Source organism: Bos indicus, chromosome 23 (genome assembly GCF_029378745.1).
Source record: "Bos indicus isolate NIAB-ARS_2022 breed Sahiwal x Tharparkar chromosome 23, NIAB-ARS_B.indTharparkar_mat_pri_1.0, whole genome shotgun sequence".
NCBI lineage: Eukaryota > Metazoa > Chordata > Mammalia > Artiodactyla > Bovidae > Bos > Bos indicus.
Genome location: NC_091782.1, coordinates 51,606,575 through 51,633,100, shown reverse-complemented (window position 1 = coordinate 51,633,100; position 26,526 = coordinate 51,606,575). Strand labels below are relative to the sequence as shown.

Below are 26,526 nucleotides of genomic sequence, written 5' to 3'. Positions count from 1 at the left end.
ATCATAAGATTGTTGGAGGGGACAGCCAGGCGGCGAGGACTCTGAAGTTAGGAGTAAAAAGCTGAGATACAAGAAGCTTTTGAGCAGATGTGTAGGTGTCTCAAGGAGTATGAGTGAGTTCTCATCATTTGAGAGCGTAGAAGTTACTCTACTCCCCGGAAACGTCAGACTCTTGCTGGGGGTGGTTGAGAAGCAGCAAAACCACGTGTGATTCTGGGGATGTCCTCTGTAAGGCGGTCCTGTGAGCCAGGGTTGTTTGTTTTATTTTTGCTTTCTCTTGAGTTTGGGGAAAATAAGCAGCCCCAGTATTGACCCTGATATTTTGTGATCAAAGTCAAAATTATATGGTTTCAAGATGAATTTTTTTTTCTCCTAAAACTACCATTGCTTTCATTTGTTTTTAATCATCATATTCATTTTGAAGTTTCCAATACAATTAAGACAGCTCAGAGGGGAGCCTAGGCTATTGTTTGTTCGTTTGTTTTCAAAGCGGGAGAAATAGCGGTGGAGGTGGCCAGGAGGAGCGACTTCCCTGGTGAGGGGCTGTGGAGGTGGCTGGGCCTCACTCTTCACAGGAATGTTACACCCGCCCTCAGAGAGGTGTGTGCGGAGTGCAGACAGCGTGGTGTCAGGATGCGCGCGCGGGTAATTTCCCACCGAGCTGGGGGCGCTTCACCCCTCGGCCCCGTCAGCAGCTGCCTGTGTCTGCTCCGCTCGGATCAAGGAGAGAGATCACTTACAGGTGTCTGTTTGGAGCAAACGTGGCTTCTTTCAAGCAGCCCCAGAACTGCTTTTTTAAGTGAATTGTTTCTAAACACAGGCCGTGATTCTCGTCTTAAGTAGTTCACTTCGGTGATTCTATGACATTGCCATACTTCTTGCTTTTCACCGAGGACGCAAAGTCTGGTTGAATAATTCTCGGCTCGGAAATAGTCCTCGTACTGAACGGTGATCCCCTTCAGGCCTTCCAGGGGATTCCCTCTCTCCTGGGTCTCGCTTGGTGAATACTCTGGACCAGAGAGGGCAGTCTAGCCTAGGGGGTCAGCACTCTTCTGCTGTGAAGAGCCAGGTGGGAGGTGTTGTGGGCTTTGGGGCCAGATGGGCTCCGATGCCACACTCGGCTCTGCTGTGAGGGGGCCGCCGGCAGCGGAGATGAGACGGGTAGCTGGGCTCGTGCCTGGGTCTGGCCTGAGGGCGCTGTGGGCAGGCCCCTGGTCGCCCATCCGCTGGCCGCCAGGCTCTTTCCTCCTCGCCCTCACCAGCCCCTTCCCCTCAGGGAGCACAGTCTGGTATCCTAGAAGCAGGGCCCTCACCCCTGATGGTCCTGAAAGCACGTCGACCTTCCTCACATCTCCACGTGAACAGGACCTGGCGTGACATTCCAGTGGCTTCTAGTGATCTGAGAAGCCCTGTGTGTGCTCTGTGCACAGTGCCTGAGACAGGCCTCTGTGGGGGCTATGATGTGGGCCTTTTCCAGTCTGCGGACGAGTTCTTAAGTTCTCTGATGGTGTTTTGATGAACAGGAGTTCTTAATGTTATGTACTCCAGTTTATCCGTTTCTTCTGTTGCTTTCTGTGCTGTTAAATCCTTTCCTCATCTCCAGACCCGCTGTCTTACGCTGTCTTCTAGAAGCTTTCGTGTTTAGGGCTCTCTGCCTTGGAGGACGTGTAGCTGTCAGGCTCTGTACACCGTCACCCTTGCTGCATAAGCACCTCTGGTTATACCCGGGGCTGTCTCTGCAGGTCCGTCTCCAGGCTTCTAGTCTGTTCTCTCGTCCTTCAGCCAGTCCCACGTTGTCTTAACTGCAGTGTCTTGAGGTCTTGGCGTCTGGTAGAGGAAGTCCTCCCCCGTGTCCTTGTTCAGGAGGGCCCTGGTCACTCTTGGCCCTGTCCATGTCCACCTCCAGGGTAGGGTCAGGTTTAGGTTTCTACTCCCCAGGAGAACAGAGCCCTCCTGGGGTCTGAGCTGAGGTTGCGGTCACTGGTCATTTAGGGGAGATTGGTATATTTACAGTCAGTACAAGTGTCTTTTAGTCTTGTGAGTAGAGACGTTATATGTCTTGCATTAGCTGATTCCTTTGGATTCTCTTTTAATACTTTTGGATGTTGTTACAAACGGCATCATTTAAGTTCTTGTTTTCATGTTCTGTTTGCTGTTCTTTGTTCTAATTCATGGTTTTATCATTAAGGTTGTTTGCTGTAGAGTTATGTCGGGCACGTCACTTAGCTGTCATCATGAGGCCGTTAACATGCGATCTGAGAACCTCGGGGCGGCTGGGTGGGCGTCTGTGATCTCAACGGGGCTCCCTCCAGGTCTGCGTTCAGCTGCCTGTCCAAGAGCCACAAGACAGGGAAGTGCTGAACGTTTCCCGGGACCTCTTCTCTTAGATCTGACTTATTTTTAAATAGGAACATATTAGTGCTGAATTCAACCCTGAGTTTTAAAGGTGTAATCGAAGGATAAAAATAGTGATACATGAAGCGATGTTCAGCGTCACTAATTACTAGGGAAATGCAAATCAGAACCACAATGGGGTAGTACCTCGTGCCCATTAGAAAGGCTGTTACCAAAGAGGTGAGAGGTAACACGTGTTGGTGAGGGTTGGCGAAAAGGGAACCCTCCTGCACTTCCGGTGGGAATGTGACCGGTGCAGCTGCTGTAGAGAACAGTGTGGAGGTTTCTCAGAAATAAAAACAGAGCTGTGATCCGTCTGTGCTACTTCTGGGTATTTACCCAAAGAATGTGAAGGTGCTAAGTCAGAGACATGCACCGCTGTGTTCGTTGCAGCATTTACAGTAGCCAAGGTATGGAAGCAACCTAAGTGCCCACCAGCAGATGAATGGATAAAGAAGATGTGAGGCATAAACACAGACGCTCACACTCACACAAAGGAATACTAAGCCATTAAAAATCTAATCTTGCCATTTGAGACAACATGAACTTAGAAGGTAGTGTGCTAAATGAAACAGATGAAGAGAGACAAGTATTATATGATGTCATTCGTATGTAATATTTGTGTGTGTGTGTGTGTGTGTGTGTGTAAATGAACGGACAACATAGAACAGGGTGCTGGTTACCAGACAGGAAGGGAGGTGGAGGAGGGCAAGATGGGCAGACGGGCAGCGGCGTGGGACAGACGGACACAACGGGCTCTGCTGGTGAGCACGCTGCAGGGTGCACAGAAGGCGGGTGATAACATTGTGCACATGAAACTTAGAATGTTATAAACTGGTGTTACCTCAGTTTAAAAACTACAGCCACAGTCTTGAAAGTTACTCTTTCCTCATTCTAGGCTTATAGAAGATGGACATGTTTGGTACTGAAACATAGCTGAGGAGATGAGAAATACAGCAGTTAGGTCCAGAGGCGGGTTGAAAGAAGCACTGCACTGCTGTGTGTGCAGTAAGAGTAGCGTGTTTCCAGTGTGTGCGGGATGCACGTCAGGGCCTGGGTAGGTGCTTCACGTGCGTCGGTCGCCGGATCCCACGGTCGCCGTGTGGGGCAGCTGCCAGTGAGCGGGGGAGCCAGGAAGGGCTCAAGGCGGTCTGACTCGGGAGCCCAGCCTGCAGCCACTTCAGATGAGAGTGAAACTGAAAATCCTTGTTGGGGCTTGAACGGCCTCAGCCAGAACCGCCGGGGGCAGCAGCTTGGGCCTCTTCTCCTCCGGCTGATCTGGTCTCAGTCTCGTGGCGGTATCCAGGACACAGAGGGGCAAGCTCCTGTCCACAGTCCCTCGGGTCTCTGTTCCAGCTTCAAGGCTGCAAGAGTCCACCAGTCCACAGCGGGAGACCCAGGGACGGCAAAGGGCGTGGATACAGTGGAGTTCAGAACTGGGTCCGTAGTTAGTTAAAAGGTTCACTCTATTTCCAGCAGTGTTTTATCACGAGTTAATATTGCATTGCCTACATCTGTTGAGATTTTTCTTTCCCATTTGTTCCTTTAAACGAGTCAGTTACTCTGGGTTCTGCTCCTTCCTCATCCCCTCCCCCTAAACACCAAGTCAGCCTTGAGTTCCTAGAATTAAAATTAACTCAGCTTGGCTATGATACTTTATGCTGTTTATACACGGTTGTGTTTGCTTTACTAAATAATATTATAAATGTAAGATCCTAACTTACTATTGGCATTGACCTGTAATGTTCCCCTCTTGGAATAGTAATCTGACTGTTCAGATTTCACTGTTTTTAATCTTACAGTAACTTATGTAATTTGAATGTAAACATATATGTTATATCAACAACTATCTATTGAGGTTCTGTTATTTGAATAGGTAATTTTTTTGTGTCTGGAAAAATGAGATAGAGATCACATACCGTAAAATGCGTGCTCTGAAAGTGCTGTACTTCAGATTTTATTAAACACATCCTCCTGTTATGCAGCCTAGCCGCTGTTCCGATCCTCAACATTGTCTTCACTTCAGAAGGAGATTAGCCTGTTGGAATCCTGCCCCTGTCCACGCTCCTCCCAGCCCCTGGCGACTAGTAACTCGCTCTCCGCTCTGCGGGTTTGCCTGTTCTAGACAGTTCACGTAAATGAAATCGCCTGGGTGGATTTTCTGTGTTCTTTGGCATGTTTTCAGAGTTCATCCGTGTTACAGTGGTAAGTGGACGCCTCATCCCTTTTTTGGCTGGATAATACTCTATAGTGTGAATATTGCACATTGTTGGTGGACGTCTGGGTCACTCCCTTGTTTAGCTGCTGCGCGTAACGCTGCTGTGAACACGTGTGTGCGTGCTCTTGCGTGGCCATGTTTTCGGTGTTCTTGGTTAAATCCCTGGAGCGGGGTCACTGGGTGGGTGACTGTGTCTTCAGTACAGACAACGTACTTTACCCTTCTTCCGGGAGGTGATTCTTCACACCAGATGTTTTGAACGTTAAAGATATTCTGTGTTCCTATGAGTAAATTTCCTTTAGGTCCTCATGAGAGAAATCTTGACTAAAAAGAAGCTGAATCCTGAGTGAGCGTCACAGGGAATGCTTCCTGAAAGTTCCCTGTGGGTTGAATTTTTACCCAGTTCTCGTCTGAAAACTCCCTGAAAGTGCAATCAGAGCCTGTCTGGAAGGGCCAGTGATGAGCCCGGGGCGGCCGTCTCTGGCGCCAGGCCCACCCTGCGGCCTGTGTGACCCTCCCCTTCCTCCGGGTGGTCACCCTAGCCCAGTGGCTGAGCTCTGAGGACAGGCATCAAGTCCTCACCGCCTGTTTGCTTTTAAAATAAAACCATACCTTCTCATTTTCTCATGGAGCGTCCTAAGTTCAGGGACACTCAGTGTCTCTGCGGTGGAGGTCCAGCCCCATGTCCATGCCGGGCGGGTCTAGGGGCCAACGAGGGGCTGGCACATCCCCACTCTTCCCCTCTGCCTGGATCAGCTCTGCGTCTGAGGCTCCGTTTTGGAGTCTGTTCAAGGAGGAAAACCCTCGTGTGTGTGGGGGAGCGCGGGGAGAGCCACCTCCTTGGTACACTCGGGGAGCCACTGAGTGTGCGGTCCGCTCTGTTGTGTGCTTGGTCATGTCCGGCTTTCTGTGACCCCATGGACTTGGCTTCCCTGAGAGCTCAGCTGGCAAAGAATCCGCCTGCAGTGCAGGAGACCTGGTTGGACTCCCGGGTCAGGAGGATCCCCCGGAGAAGGGATCGGCTACCCACTCCAGTATTCTTGGGCTTTCCTGGTGGCTCAGCTGCCTGCAGTGTGGCAGACCTGGGTTCGATCCCTGGGTTGGGAAGATCCCCCGGAGAAGGGAAAGGCCACCCACCCCAGTGTTCTGGCCTGGAGAATTCTGTGGACCATGTGGTCCTTGGGGTCTCAAAGAGTCAGACACGCCTGCGCGACTCTCACTTTCCTTCTGCCGTGTGCTGTCTCTTAGCCTTTGCTGTTTCTTGTTCCTTCTGGTTTGGGGAGCCCTGCGTGTGTGTGTGTTTGTTTCTTGATCTTTCCAAGACCCTCAGGGAGGGACTTCTCTTGGGTCTTAGAAGTACCAGGTCATCGACTTAAGCAGTGCATTTCTCATTTAGAATCATCTTTCACTGGGGTTTCCAGCCTTGCCCTGGCCTCCAGGAAGCCCAGAGCGAAGTCTGTGTTCTGCTCTTGCTGACCAGGTGCAGGACCTCAGCTTCCCGCGGTGCTGTCACCCAGCTTCACCTTGTTGAGGGCGAGTTGTGCATTCAGCAGCTTTGCCTTTGTGGCTTTACTGATCTCTCCTGCCCATCGAGGTCTAGACACACACTGAGCTGCGAACCTCGAGTCGTGGTAGAGTTTCAGAACACAGTTGAAGTTGGTGCAGGTGCTCTTCTGATTTAAGCTGTTGCTAATTCAGAGATGAGGTGAGGGTTGGGAGAAAGTCATTTCACATGAAGAACCCAGGTCTCCCACATTGCAGGCAGATTCTTTACCAGTGAATCCGCCTGCAACGTTGGAGACCTGGGTTCGATCCCTGGGTTGGGAAGATCCCCCGAGAAGGGAAAGGCCACCCTCCCCAGTATTCTGGCCTGGAGAATTCCGCGGACTGTATAGTCCGTGGGGTCACCAAGAGTCAGACGCGACTGAGCAGCGTCGCTTTACACGAGGGAGGAGTGCTGCTCTGCTGTCCTCTGACGCGTGATTCGCAAGACCAGGCTGCGACGGGGCGTGCGGACGGCACGGGAAGTCCCGATGACAGAGGTCAGCCCTGGTCCCTAGCTGTTGGCTTTGCAGGTGGAAGGCTGAAGTAGTCCTCCCTGTGAATATCACAAACACCTTGACCTCGTGAGCCTCACTCTGGGTGATAGCGTGTGATCCAAGAAGGGGTGTTGGCGTCTCGGCCTCTGTGAGGCGCCCCTGCACCACCACTAGGAAATCAGCACTGGAGCGTTTTAGCCAGGAATGTACTGAATGCAGTAAATGTAGACTGAGCTGATGGTATCTGGAGTGCAGCCTGGGTTGTACTCTACATATATCTGACCACAAGTATGTCTTCCTTTAATATGTAGGATTTAAAATTATTGGGCAGGCACTATTAAACAGGGAAATCAGATTATAATCGGTTCCTTACTTCTCTTACTGAAGCAGTAGTTGCAAAAGCTGGTTCTAAAAGTCAAGGCAAGTTTTATAAAGAAAAGCGTTGAGCGAATTCAGTCCTGTGTGAAATAAGGTAGGGTTGTTTTTGCAAGAAATAAGATTTTCGCAGGTGAGATGAGTAGTGAGCTTCCACTGCTGGGGACGCACAGCGTGCGGGCGGCTGTCATTCTTCTTGTACTTGCTCTTCTTCAGAATCCTGTATTTCAGGGCTAAAGAGTGTGGGTCTGATAATTTTCTGTTCCTTTTTTGAAACTTTAAAGTGACACAGCATAAAGATTTTTGCTAAGCTTTTTTCTCTCCAGCGTATGACTTAAACTGGAAGCTGTTAGTGAGAAACTAAAGGGCATTGCATTAAACCATCACCAGTCTTACTGGATTCACTTTAGGAACTTATCCTGATACGTGTATTTAGAACGATAGAATTTATATTGGTGGTAGTTTTTCCTTTTTATTTTAGTTTTTCATAAGTAAAACGAAACTAAATAGCTTGAGTTTGCATCTGTAATTAAGATTTGACTCCCTGCGTGAAAGTTTCCCATCAGCCGCTTCAGAGAGCGCACTTCCCCAGTGAGGGTCTCCAGCCCTCAGTCTGAGACGCTGCTGCCAAGAGCTTTGGGACGTGCGACTGCCTTTTCTGCTGAGCTGAGTAAAAGTGACGCTCAGACTTCCCTCTGATCACTGAGGGCTCCCTGCTTCTCTGGATCCAGGAACCCAAGTCCCCTGAGGGATGAGTGCCCTCTGGGCAGCTCAGCTGAACCCCCAGGGAAGATTGGAGCCAGCAGTGGGCTCTTCTGCACAAGACAGGCTGCAGAGGACTGACCTTTGTGCCAGGAAACCTCTGAACACAGCACAGACTCTCTCTGTCTCTGGTTGTGACCTGAACTGATGGTAGATGTTTGCAGAGTTTTTGGTGACATTCAGCAATACGTGAACCGTGAACTTCCAGATGTTCAAGCTGGTTTTACAAAAGGTAGAGGAACTAGAGATCAAATTGCCAACATCCTCTGGATCATCGAAAAAGCAAGAGAGTTCCAGAAAAACATCTTATTTCTGCTTTATTGACTATGCCAAAGCCTTTGACTGTGTAGATCACAATAAACTGTGGAAAATTCTGAAAGAGATGGGAATGCCAGACCACCTGATCTGCCTCTTGAGAAATTTGTATGCAGGTCAGGAAGCAACAGTTAGAACTGGACATGGAACAACAGACTGGTTCCAAATAGGAAAAGGAGTACGTCAAGGCTGTATATTGTCACCCTGCTTATTTAACTTCTATGCAGAGTACATCATGAGAAATGCTGGGCTGGAAGAAGCACAAGCTGGAATCAAGATTGCCAGGAGAAATATCAATAACCTCAGATATGCAGATGACACCACCCTTATGGCAGAAAGTGAAGAGGAACTCAAAAGCCTCTTGATGAAAGTGAAAGTGGAGAGTGAAAAAGTTGGCTTAAAGCTCAACATTCAGAAAATGAAGATCATGGCATCTGGTCCCATCACTTCATGGCAAATAGATCCCACCCTCGGAGAGGCAGGCGGCCTCCTGTGTACCTGCAGACTGCAAGGCTGGCTGGGAGAAAGGGAGCCCTGGCCATAGGGAAACAAATACTGTGTTTAATAAGGATTTTGTCTCTAGATCAAGAACTCTAAACCGGCTACAGATGCTTGTACAGTTTGTGTTTGATTGTAGTAACCTTTCTAGCGTTTGTCTCCTCCGCTTCCCTATCCCAGGAAAATCAGAGAAACTTAGCGAGAAAGTGGAAGTTATCACAGTCCAGTCCATGACTTGGATCTTCTCCAAGAGTTTGGTTATAATTGCTAATTAAACTCAGTCTAGCTAATTTAGGAAAATACTAAATACAACTTCATAAGATTAAACATAGAATTACCATATGGTCTATTTTTCTGTCAACAGATACAGATTTGTATATAACCATGGAATTTCTAATTCTACTTCTAGGTTAACATCCAGAGAATTGGACGTAGGGTCAGGTATTTGTCCACTCGTGAATACGAATGTCCATACAGCGTTATTCACAACAGCCAAAACGTGGAGGCAACCCAGATAGCCATTGGGGAATGAAAGTGAAGTCGCTCAGTCGTCCAACTCTTTGCAACCCTCTGGACTGTAGTCTGCCCGACTTCTCCATCCATGGGATTTTCCAGGCAAGAATACTGGAGTGGGTTGCCATTTTCTTCTCCAGGGGATTTTTCCAACCCAGGGATCAAACTCAGGTCTCCAGCATTGCAGGCAGACTCTACTCTCTGAGCCACCAGGGAATCCTTGAATAAACAAAATGTGGGTTTTTTTTGGAATGGAGTATTCTTCATCCTTAGAAAAGAATGATGTTCTTACACAGGACAGGCTACAGCAGGGATGCACCTCGAAGGTCTTATGCTAATGAAACACGTCAGACACAGAAGACAAATACGGAACGACTGCCTATGTGAGGCGACTGGAGTGCTAATGACACACGTCAGACACAGAAGACAAATACGGAACGACTGCCTGTGTGAGGCGACTGGAGCCGTGATGTTCGTGGACGCGGGAGGGAGGGGGACGGTCGCCTGGAGAATGAGGGGTGAGCGTTCCGCGGCTCACAGGCTCGCCTTGGGGAGCGGAGGGTTCTAAGATGGGCGGTGGTGGTTGTCCATCGTTGTGGGTGTACTGAGTGCCACCGAACTGTGTGCTCAAAAGTGATTAAAATGGTAAATGCCGTGTGATTTTGCCATAGTAGAAATTATGTTCCAAATTATGTTTGCTAATATTTTATTTAAGACAGAAGTGTGTGTGTGTGTTTGTGTCAAAGCTAAGCTGAAGCTGTTTCTCTGAGTGCTTAGACTGCCCCTTCCCATGCCTGGCCTGGCAGCAGGAGTTCCAGGTGACAGACAGCCCCGAGGTTTTCCATTGGACAGGCAGGTCCAGTGGGGAGTTGCAGGCACCCTCTGACCTTCTGGATGGGGACTCCGTGACCTCAGGAGGGCAGCTGAACGTCGGACCTCGGTTTTCATCTTGTAAAACCAATTCAGTGAGACGCCCGGTACCCCGAGTGCCAACAGGCCCACGATGTCTGTCGTCCCCCTCCGCCTCCCCGTCGTGACTTCTTGAGACACTCTCCATTGGTGACTGGCGTTTCCCCCTCTTGCTTTCTGGGAAGGATAGGGGAAAAGGATCGTCACTGAACGGGAAGCCATCTGACAGCAGGTGTTTGCGCTCCTCCGTGGCATGAACTGCACACGGTTTCAGAATTGTAAACATAACCGTTTGGCTACTGAGCTGTGAGCGTGGGAGGGCAGTTCTGATCGGGCCACGGTGAAGTCGCCATTCCTCTGGACTGCCAGACTCCCCACTGGTTCCCCGACCCCGCCTCTGGTTCACTGGTTGCCGTGGCTGACGGAGAGGAGCACACTCGCTCGTGTGGACTGCTCTCTGCATCTCTGACCCCGGTTGACACTTCGGCAGCTCCCATCTCCCTGCAGTCTTCCGGTCCGTGTCCTTCACTGCTCGGTCTGTGTCACATGGTCGGTCTCTCTTGATTTCCCTGTTTGTCTGTTCCAGTCATCTGGACATTAACGACCCTCCTCTGATGGGGAGGAACCATTCCTGCTGACTGGTCTCCATCCTCTGATCGAGGCCGTTCCCTCTGGGGACCCGGAGAGTCCTGTTAAGACGGAACTTGTGCTGGTCAGGCAGTGGGCGTCAGAGTCATGCAAGGGGACTGCTTACCCGCCAGGGACCCCAGAAACCCCAGGTGGTGGGGAACGGCCCCAGGAGCATGGTTTTGAAGCTGCGCCCTGATGCTGCCGTGAATCAGTTTGAGAATCTGTGGGCGGAGGGATGTTGCACTTCTCACATCAAGTGTCACACGAGTGTGAACCTCGCAGTTCAGAATCTTTGGTTTAATCAGGCAGATCCTATGTAGGTTTTAGGAAATTTAATTGGCTAACATTTATTTAAAATCGCATGGTCTTCATTAATTGCCACTTTTTCTCGCAAGACAGTATTTATCTTTTTAAACTCCTCATTGCTTTTTCGTACTTAATATTCCTAGATCGATTCCCTCCAGAAACAAAGTAACATCAACTGAAGGAGTCACAGCTGGTGTCGTTTTTGCTGTTGGCTTTCAGAATGATTCTTAATTCTGGTACTCGGTACGTTTTTATCTAATTCACTGTTTTCCATCTACCTGCCTTCATGTATCTCTGGCATTCGTGAGCTGTTTCGTCATTTCGAGGAATTCTGTGTGTGCTTCATACAGTACAGCCGCTTTTTTGCACCCTCCATCCTTTGGCGTTCTTTTACTCTTTAAAGATAATGAGTTAATTGCGTACAGATGCTGTATGCACGTGGCTCCTCAGTACGAAGTTTCGGAACCCCTTGGCCCGGGCTTAGTATGGCTCCAGCGCATCTCAGGAAGCGGGGATGCAGGTGGTCCTGCCTGCATCCTGGAGCATGTGGTGGTACCTGATTGATTCCCAAGAGGGGGATGTCAGAGACACAAGAGAGACCCAGCTTACAGAAAAACCGGATTATTCACCTGGGGCATTTTTATTTAAGTTGACGTTTTAAAGTTTCTCGTTTTGTAGGAGAGGTACTTTTCATGAAAGGTTGGAGGTGCACTGTTGTGGCCTTAGAGTTGGACACAGGCAGTGAGTGTATGAGTTGACTACAGCTAACACAGCTAGTTATCCAAACTAGAAGGCAGAGAAGTGGGGAGGCTGATGGGGGTCAAGTGAGAGGAGAAAGACTGGAAGCGGGGCAGATAGAGCAGGGTTGGGGTGCCGGACGAGATGTCCCACGCATCTCTAGCTGACAGTCAGGACAAGTGTCCTTCTCTCCCCTCCAGCCACCTGCCTCCCAGGGTGGTACCAGCCAGGGGGAGGGAGACCCCGGTGATGCTGTTGAGAAGGCGGGAGGCGCGTGGGCCCAGTGCTGCGTACTCAGCGCTCAGGCGTGTTCATCTGTAGCGTGTGTCGCGGCTGTGCTGGGTGCCCCCCTGCTCCGAGGAGTCAGTTCTTACGGCCCAGAGGTGGCAGGGGCCCAGGGGGCTCAGCTTGGGGGGGCGGGGGGTGCAGACTGAGTTGGGACCAGGAAGCGCAGCCCAAGCTTTCTCACGATGGGCATCGGGTGCACAGGTGCTCGGATTGCTCCTGGCGCACCAGTCACGCTGCAGCGCCTGCTGTGTGCCAGCGTCCCCTGTGAAGACGCCCAGAGCCAGCCTGTGAACTGTGAATCCAAAGGCCCCCCGTGGGCCAGGACCGTGACAGAAGGAGCTGGAGGAGAGCCGTGTGCAGTGACTGATGGATAAAGGGCTCCTTGGGCGTGTTGTGGAAGCCAGCGGTGAGAAGGTTTAAAGCCTGTCTACCCCTTAGTACATGTTTACTTGAAAAGTTTTCTCTCAATGAATGCAGCATGCAGATTATATAATCTGAATAAAATGATAAGCTTTTATATTGTTAAATAGGACTGGGTTCAGTGAGAGTGTGGATAACAGTGGTTTGAAAAGTCAGACTCTGTAAAGGAGGGCTGAGGAGTCTGTCGACTCTCTTGCTGGCTCTGGCTTTAGATCACAGAGAGGGATGGCTGTGACTGTCCGAGACACCCAGGCCCTCCTCTTCCAGCCTCCTGGGCCGCCTCGCCTCCCATCTGCGCGCCCGGGTCAGCCTTTGCCCATAGTGTGGACGCAGCCTCCAGGCAGATGGCTGGTGAGTCGTGGGCTCACCGTGTCCGCCTCCTTCACGCTGGCAAACACGGTCCTCGCTGCCCGGAGTCTGCTCTGAACCGGTCGTGTGGTGGGTTTTGTTCCGTTTTCTGGGTCTCATGGGCCAGTGAGGAAATCCAGAGACTGATTCTCTTGTGGTTGAAAGCACATTTCATTTTAGAAATACACTTTCTGTAGCAGTGAATTTTAACAGGTCAGCAGTACCTGTTTGAGGGTACCTCTTTTGCTCTTAGGACGTTCTAAAATAAAACTTGTTTTGGGGCGGCACTAAAACGTGGGTTTTCCTGGCTGGACTTCACAGCGGTGCCTCCGAGGAAAGCGGCTGGTGGTCTCGGGCCCCCCCCCCCCCCCAGGAGCTGTCGGCTCCTGCGTCTCCGTCAGGCGGGGCTCTGCCGTGGGAGCAGCTTTGCCCTGGGTCTCAGCGTCTGCCTCTTCGCTGAGTCCTGAGCCATGGCTTCTGCTCTGCGGTGCGGCTTTCTGGTCCCCGCTTGTCCTGAGGCCGGGTAGCCCTCTGACCCTCCCCTCGGAGTGGAGGGGGCTGGGCTGAGGGGTGTCAGGGTTCTCTCCCCTCGTTTGTTCGGTCAACGGTGACCATGTGTTCTGAGCGCTGGGGGTGTGTCAGTGAGCTCGATAGAGGGGACCCTGCCTTCAGGAGCTTGGTGGCGTCCAGCCACAATTTGTTAGTAAAAGTCAAATGAGACGAACAGAGCTGGGGTGAGGACTGAAAAACCAGAATGGGCCGGCACGTGGATGGTGCCAGGAGGGGCCGTGGACGTGGGTCCAAGAGGAGGCGGCGTTGTAGCTGCCGTTGAGATGAGCAGAAGAAAGCAGCTGTCAGAGCTCCAGGCCCAGAACGTTCCAGGCAGAGGGAAGAGCGAGTCCAGAGGCCCAGGGGAGCACGGGCCGGGCACAGACGTCAGGAGGGAGGTGGCCCCAGACTGGTGCCTGTGCGCCCAAGGTCAGCCCTGCTGTGAGCACTTCTCCACCCAAAGAGGGCAGTCACAAGGCCCCTGGGGTGGGGGTGGGGCTCGAGCCCCTGGCGAGATTGCAGGGCCCATGATGTCCACCGAGAGCCAGCAGAGTGTCAACAGGGAGGTGAAGGCCAGTTCAGCAGGGCTGGTCACACGAGCCAGCAGGAGTCCACGTCTGAACATGCAGAACCACGGAGAGCTCCGCAAGACCTGCCGCCTCAGAGGTGCAGAGCTTGCCGCCAAGCTCGCGTGTCCAGGCTGGTGGACCCGTAGCCTGGAAGTTCCACCTCTGTGGACAGGTGTCTCCGGGGGGCCCTTGGAGACGTGAGGAGCAGGTCAGGGTGGGAGGGCCGGCCCCGTGCCAGTTAACAGCTCGGGTCCTGACAGCCTGGCTGCTGTCCCCCTGCTCGAGTGAGCCATGGGCTCCCGCCCCTCCGGGTGGCGTGGCACCTCCACCATCCACTCACCTCCCTTCCGTCACCTCGCCCCCAGCACCTTAAAACTGCATTGTAACAAGTGCAGGATGGGCTGAAGGTTAAAAGAAACAGGAAGGGCACCTGAGGGCTTCCTCAGAAGACCCAGCAGTGCCCCCTCGCTGGTGACCGCTGGTCAAACGCTCTTCTGTTAGAAATACTCAGCTTCCGAGCCCATCAGCAGTGACCCTGCAGGTTTGCTGGCACGTCGGAAGGAGCAGCACAGCCCGGGGTACACGCTGCGGCTTCAGCGGCAGCATCAGAGCGTCGCTGGTGAACAGCGTTACAGACCGTCCGTTCAGGGGACCACTGACCAGCCTTAGAAAAGCGCAGGGAGACTGAGCTGGTGATGGGCGACAGCACCTGAGACACTGGTGAAGGCGAGCGAGGCAGGCCGCTGGGTCTCGAACGTCACTGCGCGGGTCTGTCAGCGGTGGGTGAGAGGGAAGCGTCGTGTAGTATGTGCTGCTGTGTGTAGAGCCTGTCTCTGAGGAGACCTGGAAACCAGACTCCATGACCCGGGTGGTGATGGGTCCCAGGCTGATGGGGGGAGGCCTTTTGCCATGCGCTTTTTTAGTCTTGTACTGTATATGTATTACCGCTCCCAGATTTTCCCCAGAGTGAATCTGCTTTTAACTTCAGAAATCTCCAGTTCCACCAACTGAATGCAAGTCTGCCTCTTTTAGCAGGGAGATGATCTGACTGCTGAACGTCCACTCCCCAATCCTCCAGCGGCTCCAGCTTGTCTTCTTTCACATTACAGGAAATATTTGATTCGTAGTTCATCATGTTCTCCAAGAACTTCTCTCTCATTGCGTTAGTAAAGTCTCATCCAGTTTTCTTAGGTCTTTTTCCCTTCCTTCCTCCACCCAGAGGCTCTATACATTTATTACCAGGTTAGATGATATTCAGACGGTTCACACCAGGAGGAGGATAACTGTTTGCCTTAATGTTTGAACTCTGTTTTCAAAAATTACCCCTTTGGCTGTGCAGGGTCTTGGTTGCAGTGTGTGGGCGCTCGTTCTCTGGCCAGGGGTCGAGCCTGGGCCCCCTGTACTGGGAGCGAGGAGTCTCAGCGGGATGGGCCTTCCGGGTGGTGGGTGGGGACACTGTCTCCAGCCGCCTAGGAGGCTCTTTGAAAACGCAGCAGAACCAGGACTGTGGACAGAGGCCCATACTCCCGTGGAAGCGGCCCGGGGGTCGCGGGCCTGCAGAAGCTGGGGGCTGCTTCACGCGTCTGTCTGAGTGGACCCTCACCCGGAAGCAGTCTCGGCTCAGTGCCAGACGGCCTTGGCCCTAGTAATATTTCTTTGAATCCGTTTCCTTTTTTCTTTCAACTTCTCACGCCCAGGACATGTCCTCTTCACAAGAGCTGTTCTTGTTGAGTTCCATTCTTCAAAAGTCTCAAGTCCTGCAGCTTCCCCCCAGCTTGTTCCTTCCCGTCTGTCTTTGTTAGGAGGGAAGGCTGAGGGCAAGCTCCTTGTCAGACGTGTGAGGACAGCAGACGCCCTTGAAAGCAGACTCGGCAGAGGTTCTGGTCTCTCACCTTGGACTGTCGGTCAGCCCTGGGTCTGTTGTGGGCGTTTCTCCCCAGTCAAGGGCAGGCTGGGGGTGGGTGCTCACCACTGTGCTCCTGGCCCCTACAGGCACCTCCCCGTTCATGGACGCGCTGACGGCCAACGGGACCACCACCCTGCAGACGTCGGTCACGGGCGTGACGGCCGGGAAGAGGAAGTTCATCGATGACAGGCGAGACCAGCCCTTTGACAAGCGGCTGCGCTTCAGCGTGCGGCAGACGGAGAGCGCCTACAGGTACCGGGACATCGTGGTCCGGAAGCAGGACGGCTTCACCCACATCCTGCTGTCCACCAAGTCGTCCGAGAACAACTCGCTCAACCCGGAGGTGAGCGCTGCCGCGGGGGCCACGGGGGCCGCTGTCTCCGGGCCCGCAGGCCAAGCCCCGGCTCCCCTGGGCCCTACTCCCCCGCCCGCCCGCCCAGGGCCGGGTCCAGCTACGAACTGGGAGGTGCAGGGTGCCCTGAGCACCCACCTCCTGGCCAAGAGCCCCTCATCCGCCCAGGTCGGGGGGTGGGCCTCCCTGGAATCACGTGTGAGGCGTGTGCTCCCAGAGCTCTCGGTTCAGGCGTGGTTAAGGCCCCCTGGGGTCCAGCCCTGCAGAAGCTCACCCCACCTTCCTTCCCTTCAGCCTCCAGCTCCACATGGAGTGGCGCTTCAGCTGCGGTGATTCCTACACGGTTATTGCTGGTCGTTAAGTAGCTTCCAGGGGGTGAGGGAGACGGGTGCTCCCAGAGGCTCAAAAGCTTAGTTCTGTGACATATCTAAAATCAGAGGTGTTTGAACCTGAGCTATTTCATGCTTAAAATGGTAAGTTCTGATAGTTCGTTTCCTACTTGTGGATGGTAGGTCAGGCTTTCAGCTTGGGTGTCGGCCAGTGGTCAGGGGGCACCAGGTCCAGGCTGGTCCCCGGCACCTCATTAGAACGTTGGTGTTTGTAAATGCTTCGTAGGGACCGTTTTAAATGGTTTGTGTCCACTGAAAACACCTCCATGCTGTGCCTCCTCTTACTGCACTTGGGCACCAAACTTGAGGTTTCCGTCCCAAGAATGGGAGGCTGGTGTCAAAAAACGAAGCAAAACCAGACCAGCCGCTTCTTTGCACTGGTGGCATGTGCCACCTGCTGTCCAAACTGCAGAAATGCCAAGAGGATAGAACAGAACTCGCCCACCGGGAGCCACGGGGACAGCACTGCTTAGCGACTGAGATGCACATTCCCCCCGAGTTACACTGCGTTCCCGACGGGCTCTGTGACGACACTCGGTCCCCACTGTTCCACACCCCCGGCTTCAGAAAAGAAGGAAATTGCGAGCCACTCGGTAGATGCGGGCAGCAGTGTCAGGCCGTGAACCCGCTTCCGGTGAATCGAGTCGGGATGGTGCAGTGAGGAGACTCTCTTGGGTGCCTTTCAGGTGATGAAGGAGCTGCAGAGCGCGCTGAGCACGGCCGCGGCCGACGACAGCAAGCTGGTGCTGCTCAGTGCCGTGGGCAGCGTCTTCTGCTGCGGCCTGGACTTCATCTACTTCATCCGGCGCCTGACGGACGACCGCAAGAGGGAGAGCGCCAGGATGGCCGAGGCCATCAGGTACGCACTCCGGTCCGCGAGACGGCCGGCGTGAGCCGGACCCTGCTGGTGGGGGTCTCCTCCCCTGAGAAAAGTGATGAGAGGAGTGAGGGGTCTCCTCTCCGGAAGATGGCTAAGGCCATCAGGTACACATCCTGGTCCGCAAGATGACCGGCATGAACCAGACCCCATGATGGGTCTCCTCCCCTGAGACCCGCTGCTAGCAAGAGTTAACACATCTGTCTGTTCTGTGGGCAGCTTGCCTCGAGCAGGTAGCCGATGTCAAGGCTGGCTCGAGCCCAGCATGTGTTGGAGCGGGGTGGGGTCCGGGGGAGAGCCCAGGGCAGCACATGGCTGGAGTATCCACCATGTGTGTTCAGGGCCTGCAGCACAGATGCCCCCTCCTTCATGTGATAACTTACATTTGGTCAACTCCAGAATCAATCAACTAGGCTTTATGACACGCTAGTTCTATAACGTCACACAAGAAGGGTGCAACTCAATGGACATGAGTTTGAGTAAACTCCAGGAGTTGGTGATGGGACAGGAAAGCCTGGCATTCTGTGGTCCATGGGGTCACAAATAGACACAACTAAGCGACTGAACTGAATGTTCTTTTTAAAATACAAACACTCACGCCTCAGGTGGTGGCTGCATGTTTTCCATAAGATCACAGTGAATTTCCACCTCATGGTGTGATTTGGGAGCTGGTTTCTCTACCTCAGTTCCGGCCCCCCGCCCCGCCCGTACATGGCTCTCTGAGGCCCCCCGTGCCTCCCCCACCCCATCCCAGGCGGGGTTGCCCTTGACCGTGGCACAGGCTTGTATTGTTGGGATCAGACAGAGCTGAGGAAGAAAAATCAGCAGCCATTTCGTGTGTTGAACCCCAGGTGCTTTAAATGCTTGTTTTCTTCAGCGACCCACTCCATTTCTGAGACTCCAGGGTGCCCCACAAAAAGCTGGGTTGGTCGTCTAGGGAAATGCCAAATCTTGCTTTAGGAAAATCCACTCAGTTTTTCTCTAAATGATGTGTTTTGTCGATGTGAAGTTCTGTTAATGCAGGATCTGAAAAATTGTCACACCGGATCGACTTAACCTTTATCTTGGCTCATTTGCGCTGAAATTCATGTTTTGTGTGTAAAGTTGGCTTATTCACACAAAGCTATTACTGTGTATATTTTTTGTTTGTTTGTTTCTGTGATGTCCTGCCTCAAATTCCTTAACTCTTTGGGCAGAGAACAGCACCGCTGAGTTTCCAAAAGGAAGGTAGTAACTAGGAAGGTCAGGCATAGACTGTGAGCTTCTCGTGTGTCTGTGGGGCTAACCCTGGCTGGGATTGGTGGTGGTAACCAGTTTGCAGATTAACTGTGATAAAAATATTCAGCACACGTGTGATAAAGTTATTAGAGATCAGTTTATAGTGTTAGACTTTTGGAGTCCGTGGAACCAGGAGGAGCTGAGGCTTGAGGAGGGAGCAGAGCCCGTGAGGAAACGAGCCCTTGACCCTGACCTTGTCGCCTTCAGTCCTGGCCCAGACGCACTTGTGCAGGGGAGCTCAGCTGAGAGAGGGCGGGACTGGCCCTGGGTAGCTCAGTTCCTGTTTCCCCAAAGCGTTTCTCAGGCTCACCGTTTGTAGGGGGTTTTTAACCTTTTTGGTGAGGTCTGGGATGGCAAATATTCTCCAAAAGAATGGATAGAATTTCGATTTTGTTGAATGGTCTTTTTAAGCTTTAAAGGTCTTCCTTGTAGCTCAAACAGTAAAGAATCTGCCTGCAATGCAGGAGACCCAGGTTCGATCTCTGGGTCGGGAAGATCCTCTGGAGAAGGGAATGGCAATCCAGAGTATTCATGCCTGGAAAATCCCATGGACCAAGGAGCCTGGTAGGCTACAGTCCATGGTCGCAAAGAGCGACTTCACTTTCACTTTTTTTTTTTTTTGAATTGAACTTTTTATTAGAAAAAATGCCATATTTTATAGATCACCATTTATGAGAATCAAGCTAACTTTGTGGCAAATATAATCTCTTTCCTTCCCACTGTTCCCAGCATAGCCTTTCACTCAGTTGAGAGGAAACTGAAGTTTAAATTCAGTGTATTGTATGGGGCACATCTGAATGCTCATGCATTTTTATTTTAAGGTTTAAAATACGCTTGCATTACGCCCCCCAAAGCAGCAGACAGACGGTCCCGAGCATCCGGGGCCCAGGCAGCTCCCGCCTCCCACCTCTGGCAGCGCGGGGCTGAGCCCTCGTGTTTCTGCTGAGCAGAAGAGCAGTTGTGTGAGCTTCTGTCTGGCAGCTTTTGTTTGTTTCTAACATGAAACGGATTTCTCTGCAGACTGTGCTCGCTCTGGCATCTCAGGGTCCTCAGCACGGCCTGGTCGCGTCCTCTGAGGAGGGGCGATGGTGTCCACTCCCAGGCAGGCTGGTCTGCTCATGCTGCTCCCGGGAGGGGCCCCAGGTGTAGAGAAGGCTACCATCCCAAGCAAAGAGAAAAAAGAAAACTCGTCGTCTTAGGGGGAAAAGTTCAGCTCCAAACATTTCTCCAAACATACAGCATGAGAAGGATTAGTGCTGCGTGGAGTACCCCTTCCCTTTACCATTTCTCTGTCGTCACTTCAGTCGCTCAGTCGTGTCCGACTCTCTGTGACCCCATGGACTGCAGCACGCCAGGCCTCCCTGTCCATTACCAACTCCCGGAGTTCACTCAAACTCATGTCCATTGAGTTGGTGATGCCATCCAACCATCTCATCCTCTGTCGTCCTCTTCTCCCTCCCTCAATCTTTCCCAGCATCAGGGTCTTTTCCAATGAGTCGGCTCTCCGCATCAGGTGGCCAGAGTTTGGAGTTTCCACTTCAGCATCAGTCCTTCCAGTGAATATTCAGGACTGATTTCCTTTAGGATGGACTGGTTCGATCTCCTTGCAGTCTAGGATTCTACCATTGCTCTCTAGGATCTCTATTGTTACACTGGTTTGATGCCCTCTTCCTTGTGAAGCTACCATCCCTGTCCGTGGTTCCCAGTTGTCAGTATTGGAGCCGTCTCCACTTTGCCCCCGTTCACAGCAGCTGAATGCGGGGCCACTTGGGGAAAATGTCTGCTCTAAGTCAGAGAGACAGCTTGGCAGTTACTTTGTCGACAGTCGTCTGTAACTGAGCATAGATGATGCATTTCCGTCACGGTTCATTGATCCTCAGAAGGTGGCAGAACTGAACAGCTTCATGGAGATGGTCTGGGATTATTTCAAGGACCTGTTTTGGAGGTTATCTGGCTCTCTTTGTGTCCTTGAATCCCAGGGTGATCTTCCTGACAGGACCCCACGCTCTCATTCATTGGCGTGAGTTAATTCTCAATCCCCCCAATCTCCGGGGACCCTGAGTGGGCTGAGGGCTGACTGCAGAGGCCTTGGAGAACAGTCCCCCGAGTGAGGTGTGCAGCTGCCAAACACTGAGGCCCCCTCCCCCCACTGTATACACACCCACCCACCCCCCTACACCTCCTCCTGCCAGAAATCCATGCCTGCGTCTGCAGAGGAGGGGAGACCGCATGCTAAGTTGTGACTTTCAGAGCCTATCTGAACAGATTAAATTGCTGAATTGTCGGGACCAGCACCCAGACTGTTACCTTTGGTACTGCAGCTGGGGCTGTAGGGTTTAGAATCTGGAATTCTGTCCTGAGCCTTCAAGGCTCAGATGGCCTTGAAGGAATTATCTTGTATTCGTTTCCAGTGTGTTTGTCCTTTTCTTCACTGTGTTCAGTCTTCACAAGACGCAGCCTCTGAACGTAGTTAAGATTCCAGCGTGGGGAGGAGGTTGCACCAGCCAGCCCTAAACTGAAGAGCAGCCTAGCTTTCCAGTCTGATCCTAAAACAGAGGCCAGCGGCGTTGTCTGGGCTGTGAGACCCCTCGCCCCTGTGTGGGGGAACCCAGGCCCCCTGGGAGGCCTGGTCGATGGTCATCGCGAGTGGCAGGAGGTGCTGTGCAGACGTGTGTCGGGCTGCGGGGTGCTCTGTTGGGTCTTGGGTCTTACACCAGCCTCTGAGCATCTCGTCTCTGCGTCTGAGTCACTCCATCCTGTCCATATAAACTCAGGAATATCCGTGTTTTCAGTTTATCAGTGAGCTGTCTGAAATCACAGACCAAGTCCAGACCCAGGCCCTGAGGCTCCTGCCCCATCCCAGGCTGTCCGTGTGGCCCTGCGCCCTCTTTCCTGCAGGAGAGCTGCTGGACTGGTCTGCAGCCTTTCAGGTTTCCTGGGCTCCTCCCTGTCATCAGGGAAAGAGGGGTTCCTGGAGCCCAAGCTGAGAGCACCCTCTGCTGTGCCGCTCCCTGGGAATTCACGTGGGTCCTGTAGCGACAGGTGCTTGCCCGGCCTCGAGGGCGCTGCTCAGCCTTTGCAGCACAGCAGTACAGGCCAGGGCCCTTCGCAGCCAGAAGGCCATCAGTTACGTAACTGGCCGTCAGCCTGTTACGGTCAACGCACACGGCCTTCACGTCCTGATGTACTGAATTCCATACAAGTAGATTTCTTTCTGTTGTTCAAATATGCAGTGTTTTGAGTAACCCTCCATTTGTTTTCTGTTTTAGAAACTTCGTGAACACCTTCATTCAGTTCAAGAAGCCTATTATCGTAGCCGTGAATGGCCCGGCCATTGGGCTAGGCGCATCCATTCTGCCTCTCTGTGACGTGGTCTGGGCCAATGAAAAGGCGTGGTTCCAGACGCCCTACACCACCTTCGGGCAGAGTCCAGACGGCTGTTCCACCGTCATGTTCCCGAAGATTATGGGAGGAGCATCTGTGAGTACCCCTTCTGAACACGTCGTCCTGGGAATCGTCCTCGGTTACCGCTTCTCTTAACTGTAGACAGGTGTCGCTCTATGGGCGGTTCCCATCAAACACTCGCATCATTCAGCTCTTGTCCTCATTCGTGAACCCGTGGGAAGTTGTCATGCTTTGGTTCATAGCCTGTTTATTGACACCGTTTGGCAAGGTGCCGCCGTGTCTGCATAATTAACATTGATCCTCCCCAGTGGTGAATACCTGGTCTGTAACCCAAACCAACCAGAGTTTGCAGCGGAAAGGGCCTTGACCTGATAGCCTGGTAGATGCACTTCTGGGGGACGCCTCAGGGGCAGAATTGCTCTGCCGCATAACCCGCCACACCAGGAGTCCGGGCTGTAGCTCTGGATCTCTGGAAAGGCTGTGTTGTGGTCCTTGCTCCTGCGACCAGGGCAGGAGGCCGAGGCGGGGGCAGGGGGTGGGGTGGGGGCGGCGGCTATAGAAGCCGTCACTGGGGGAGGTGGGCGTGGAGAAGCCAAACTGAGGCGGCCCCGCCCACGGGGAGCTCCGGGCACCTCGCCTGCCGTGGACCAGAGCGGCTGGTGGCTTTGTGTCTTGTTGCTGAGCGCAGGCTCCAGCTTTGCCCTTTGACAGAGTCCCTGGGGGTCCGGGTGGCTGTCCTGATGGCCTCCAGCAGCTGGGCAGCCAGGGACGGGGGCGGCTCCACCTCCGGCCTGTGTGCAGGGCCGCTCTTCTGGGTTCAGAACTCGCCTTCCCCTGCCTGGGAAAGACACACAGGAGGCCTCGACGGGATCCCTGCCTCAGGCAGGAGGCCCCGCCAGACGTTAAAATTAGTAGGTGAAAAAAGGGGCAGGAAACAGACGACCCATCTCCCGCCACCCGGCTGCCCCCTGTGGGCCTCGGGGGCCGTCCTGGTGAGGCAGGAGGACACTGGTTGCTGCCTGTGGCCATGGGCAGCGGTCATGGATCTGAGGCCCATGGGACCTGCCACTCCCAGAGCTGCGAGGAGAGACGTGTCTTCGGGAGGGGCGGCCACACCTGCCCCCCTGGGTCCCAGCCTATGGAGACCTGGCCCCCATCACCCCCAGAGGGCCTCTGCCTAGTGCCACCCAAGGCCCTGCTGCATCCGCTGCTCCTCGCATGGTGGGCGCCCCCTGCCGCCTCAGCTCGGCTCCCTGCCCGCCTCATCCAGGCCCGCCCCCAGAGCCGCGTGTCGCTGCAGCTTCAGATCTACAGCAGATGGACCTTAGATTTCTTGGTTAGTCTGTGTGGTTCTGCTCTGCATGAGACCCTTAGGTTCCATAAGAGTCCCCGGCCAGTGCTTGCTTCACCCTTGGGCACCGTCTGAACTCGGAGCAGAGAGTTTCCAGGCTGGGTCTCCCTGCCACCTCTCCCCGCGCTCACACGGCCTCTGCTCTTCTTTCTTCCAGGCGAATGAAATGCTGCTCAGCGGGCGAAAGCTAACAGCACAGGAGGCGTGCGGCAAAGGGCTGGTCTCCCAGGTGTTCTGGCCTGGGACCTTCACCCAGGAAGTCATGGTCCGCATCAAGGAGCTCGCCTCCTGCAACCCCGTCGTACGTCCAGCTCCTGTTCCGCCCTTTCTCTGCAGGGTGCACGCAGAGCCAGACGCCAAGGCTGGGCCTCTGCACACAGCGGGAGCCAAGGGAGCTCAGTTAGACGTAGGAGCTGAGAAACGTCCCGTGGAGGTGTACAAAGAGCATTCTTGCTAAATTCTTGACCGTTTCCAAAGCCTTGCACTTCTCCACGTGTTTTCTCCCCTCAGTGAACGTAGGTTTGTGTTTTGTTGGCGTGTGTCCAGCACTTGCTAAAGTGCGTTTAGCAAATGAGAGGGTGAAACGTTATTTCCTTTTAACTGACACAGCTCCCGTGTAAGCTGTCCCAGACATCGCAACAACCCATTACAGAGAGTAAGTTCTGGTTAGAAGTCCTCTCGGCGGGCTTTCCCAGCGAGCCTTCCAGGGGTGAGCATCACCGGTGGGGTTCCTGCAAAGCTAGCGCAGGCCCAAAGCTGGTCTTGCTGCCAGGGCAGGACCAGGGTGTGGAGAGCATGGCTGTCAAGAAATAGCTTAACAGCCCTTTGAAGTCGAGAGTTTGCCCCGCACCCACAGCGGGTGAAATGTGTGTCACACGCTCGTCAGGCCTGGCACGCGTTACGAGAAGGCGCTCGGCCCTCTTGCTGGGTGGCTCCTCGGGTCTGGTGTTTGCTTCCAGAAGTGTAGGGGCTGCGAGGCACCAGCGCTTGCAGCCACAGTCCCCACTCACTCCCTGCTTGTTGTCTGGCGCAGGTGCTCGAGGAATCCAAGGCCCTTGTTCGCTGCAACATGAGGCTGGAGCTGGAGCAGGCCAACGAGCGGGAGTGCGAGGTGCTGAAGAAGATCTGGGGCTCGGCTCAGGGCATGGACTCCATGCTCAAGTACCTGCAGAGGAAGATCGACGAGTTCTGACGGCCGGGCTGCCCGACCTCACCGCCCGGGCCAGGCTCGCCTGGAGCTCCTACTGGGAAGCAGGACTTGAGACAGCCAAGCTATTTATTGCCAAGGAGTTTTTAAGTACTGTAACTTTAAAATAAATAACTACAAAACTCCTTTGTCCAAACGTTATTATTTTATACTTAATACACACACAAGTGTAAAAGTATAAAGGTGAGCTCTGGGTTGCTCTTTGAGGCTCTAATTTCTGTTATCTTCAGCTAGTACTGTATTAAAAAGTGTGTTTTCTTGGTTTGGGTGTCAGAAAAGTCTGAAACAATGTTTGTTTTCCTTGTTTTTTCTCCTTCTAGACGAAAAGAAAGAGGTGTTAGCCAGCCTCGCCATCTCTGCCCCAAATAGAAATATGGAAAGATATGAGATGTATCCTTATCTCTAAGAGGTCCAAAGCCTCAGAGATAGAAAATTCTAAATCAAATGGAAGACTTATCTTTTTGGATAAATATTTCTGATTAAACACCCACTGATGGATATACCCCCAAAGTAAAATACGCCTAGGATTCATGCTGAGATAGCAACTGATTCTTCCTTTTTTAAATGTGTGATTCTTACCCAGTTAACAGGAAGAAACCACTCTCTCTAGGGGAAGGCTTGTTTTGCAGTATTAGTGAATCACTGACTAGCTTCAGTATGGTATCTTAAGTTATAAGTTAATCTTAGCAGGTTTATAATTAGTTTTTTGACCCTTTTGAAAAATAACTACATAAATGCTTCTTGTTGCTGGGTGAGAACTACTACTTTATATACCGTTTTGGTTTTCTATTTGCAGATATGATCGATGTATTACACCAAAAATAAAAAGTATTTTTATGTTTATAAAGTGTAATTTTTAGGTTCACTTAGAATATATTTTATTTAATAAGTTAAAATTCTTTTGGCACACTATTAAATGCAGGAACTCCTTGTTAAGAAAACTACCTTATAATATCGACGTTTCATGTTCTTGGTCTCTGCTTTCTTGTCTACACAATATACCAAGTACAGGATGCTGTCCGAGAGTGCCCTGTGTAAATAGACGTCCGCATTCCCGCCAGGGGTGGGGACGACTCCAGAAGCCTGTTCCCCCGGCAGGCTTCTGAGCTTGCAATCATAATGAATGTATGAAGAGTGAAATAAAATCAAACCTTATTTTTGTACAGTTTTGAAGTTTCTACTTAGAACCGACCACCTCCCGGCCTCGCGGAGAGCTTACAGAGTGTAAATCTGCCTTTACTTGGATTGGTTGGTGCAGTATTTTTGCATCTGTGGGACCTACTTTTTTCGTTCTGTAGTTTGAACTATATATAAACTGTACAATCTGTAAAGTTTTTATAGAATAAATATTCAGCTGTGAAAACTGGTTAAATAAAACTAATATTTCTTAACACATTTAAAATGTTTCTCTTAATTCTTTCTTCACTTCTAAAGTTTCTCATGTTTACTTTTTGTGTGAAATAACAGGCACAGGCAGGCATTTGTACAGTTGAAAGGAGCTGGACCCATCCACCCAGGGACCTCGGTACCGACACGTTTAGTAATAATGAACATCCTCAAGGAGATCAGCCGTGATGCTGTAGAAGGACCCCACGCTCACCCGTCATGGGCATGCCAAAAACAAAAACTGTGTGCAGAACTACCGTCCGTGAAAAAGCCCCGAACCTTCCAGAAAACGTCTCCTCCAACTACAGGTAAAAAGAACGGTCAGCGTGTGTGGGAGGGACAGTTGCAACATCGTCGGGTCCTCTGCCCCTCGGTGGGCAGCCCACACACCGGAGTGCAATCAGAGTCTCCTGCAGGAACAGAGTCAGCCCCGCGCTGGGCTCCCAGTCCGGGTGTCTGCAGCAGTCACTGGCAAGGCGCCTGGCTCCGGCCTACCCGCTGATC

At 52.4% G+C, this 26,526-nt stretch overlaps 1 protein-coding gene across 2 annotated transcripts in view; it reads left to right on the top strand.

The window, feature by feature from the left end:
• CDYL (chromodomain Y like) overlaps positions 1-26,038 on the top strand; it is a 174,716-nt gene extending 148,678 nt beyond the window's left edge. For both annotated transcript variants that reach the window (XM_070778466.1, XM_070778467.1), the window contains 5 exons: positions 15,864-16,120; positions 17,205-17,377; positions 21,943-22,153; positions 23,587-23,730; positions 24,463-26,038. In XM_070778466.1, the coding sequence (XP_070634567.1) occupies positions 15,864-16,120; positions 17,205-17,377; positions 21,943-22,153; positions 23,587-23,730; positions 24,463-24,621 (944 nt within the window). In that variant the 3' untranslated portion in view covers positions 24,622-26,038. The remainder of the gene's footprint in view (positions 1-15,863; positions 16,121-17,204; positions 17,378-21,942; positions 22,154-23,586; positions 23,731-24,462) is intronic.
• Positions 26,039-26,526: the final 488 nt, after the last annotated feature.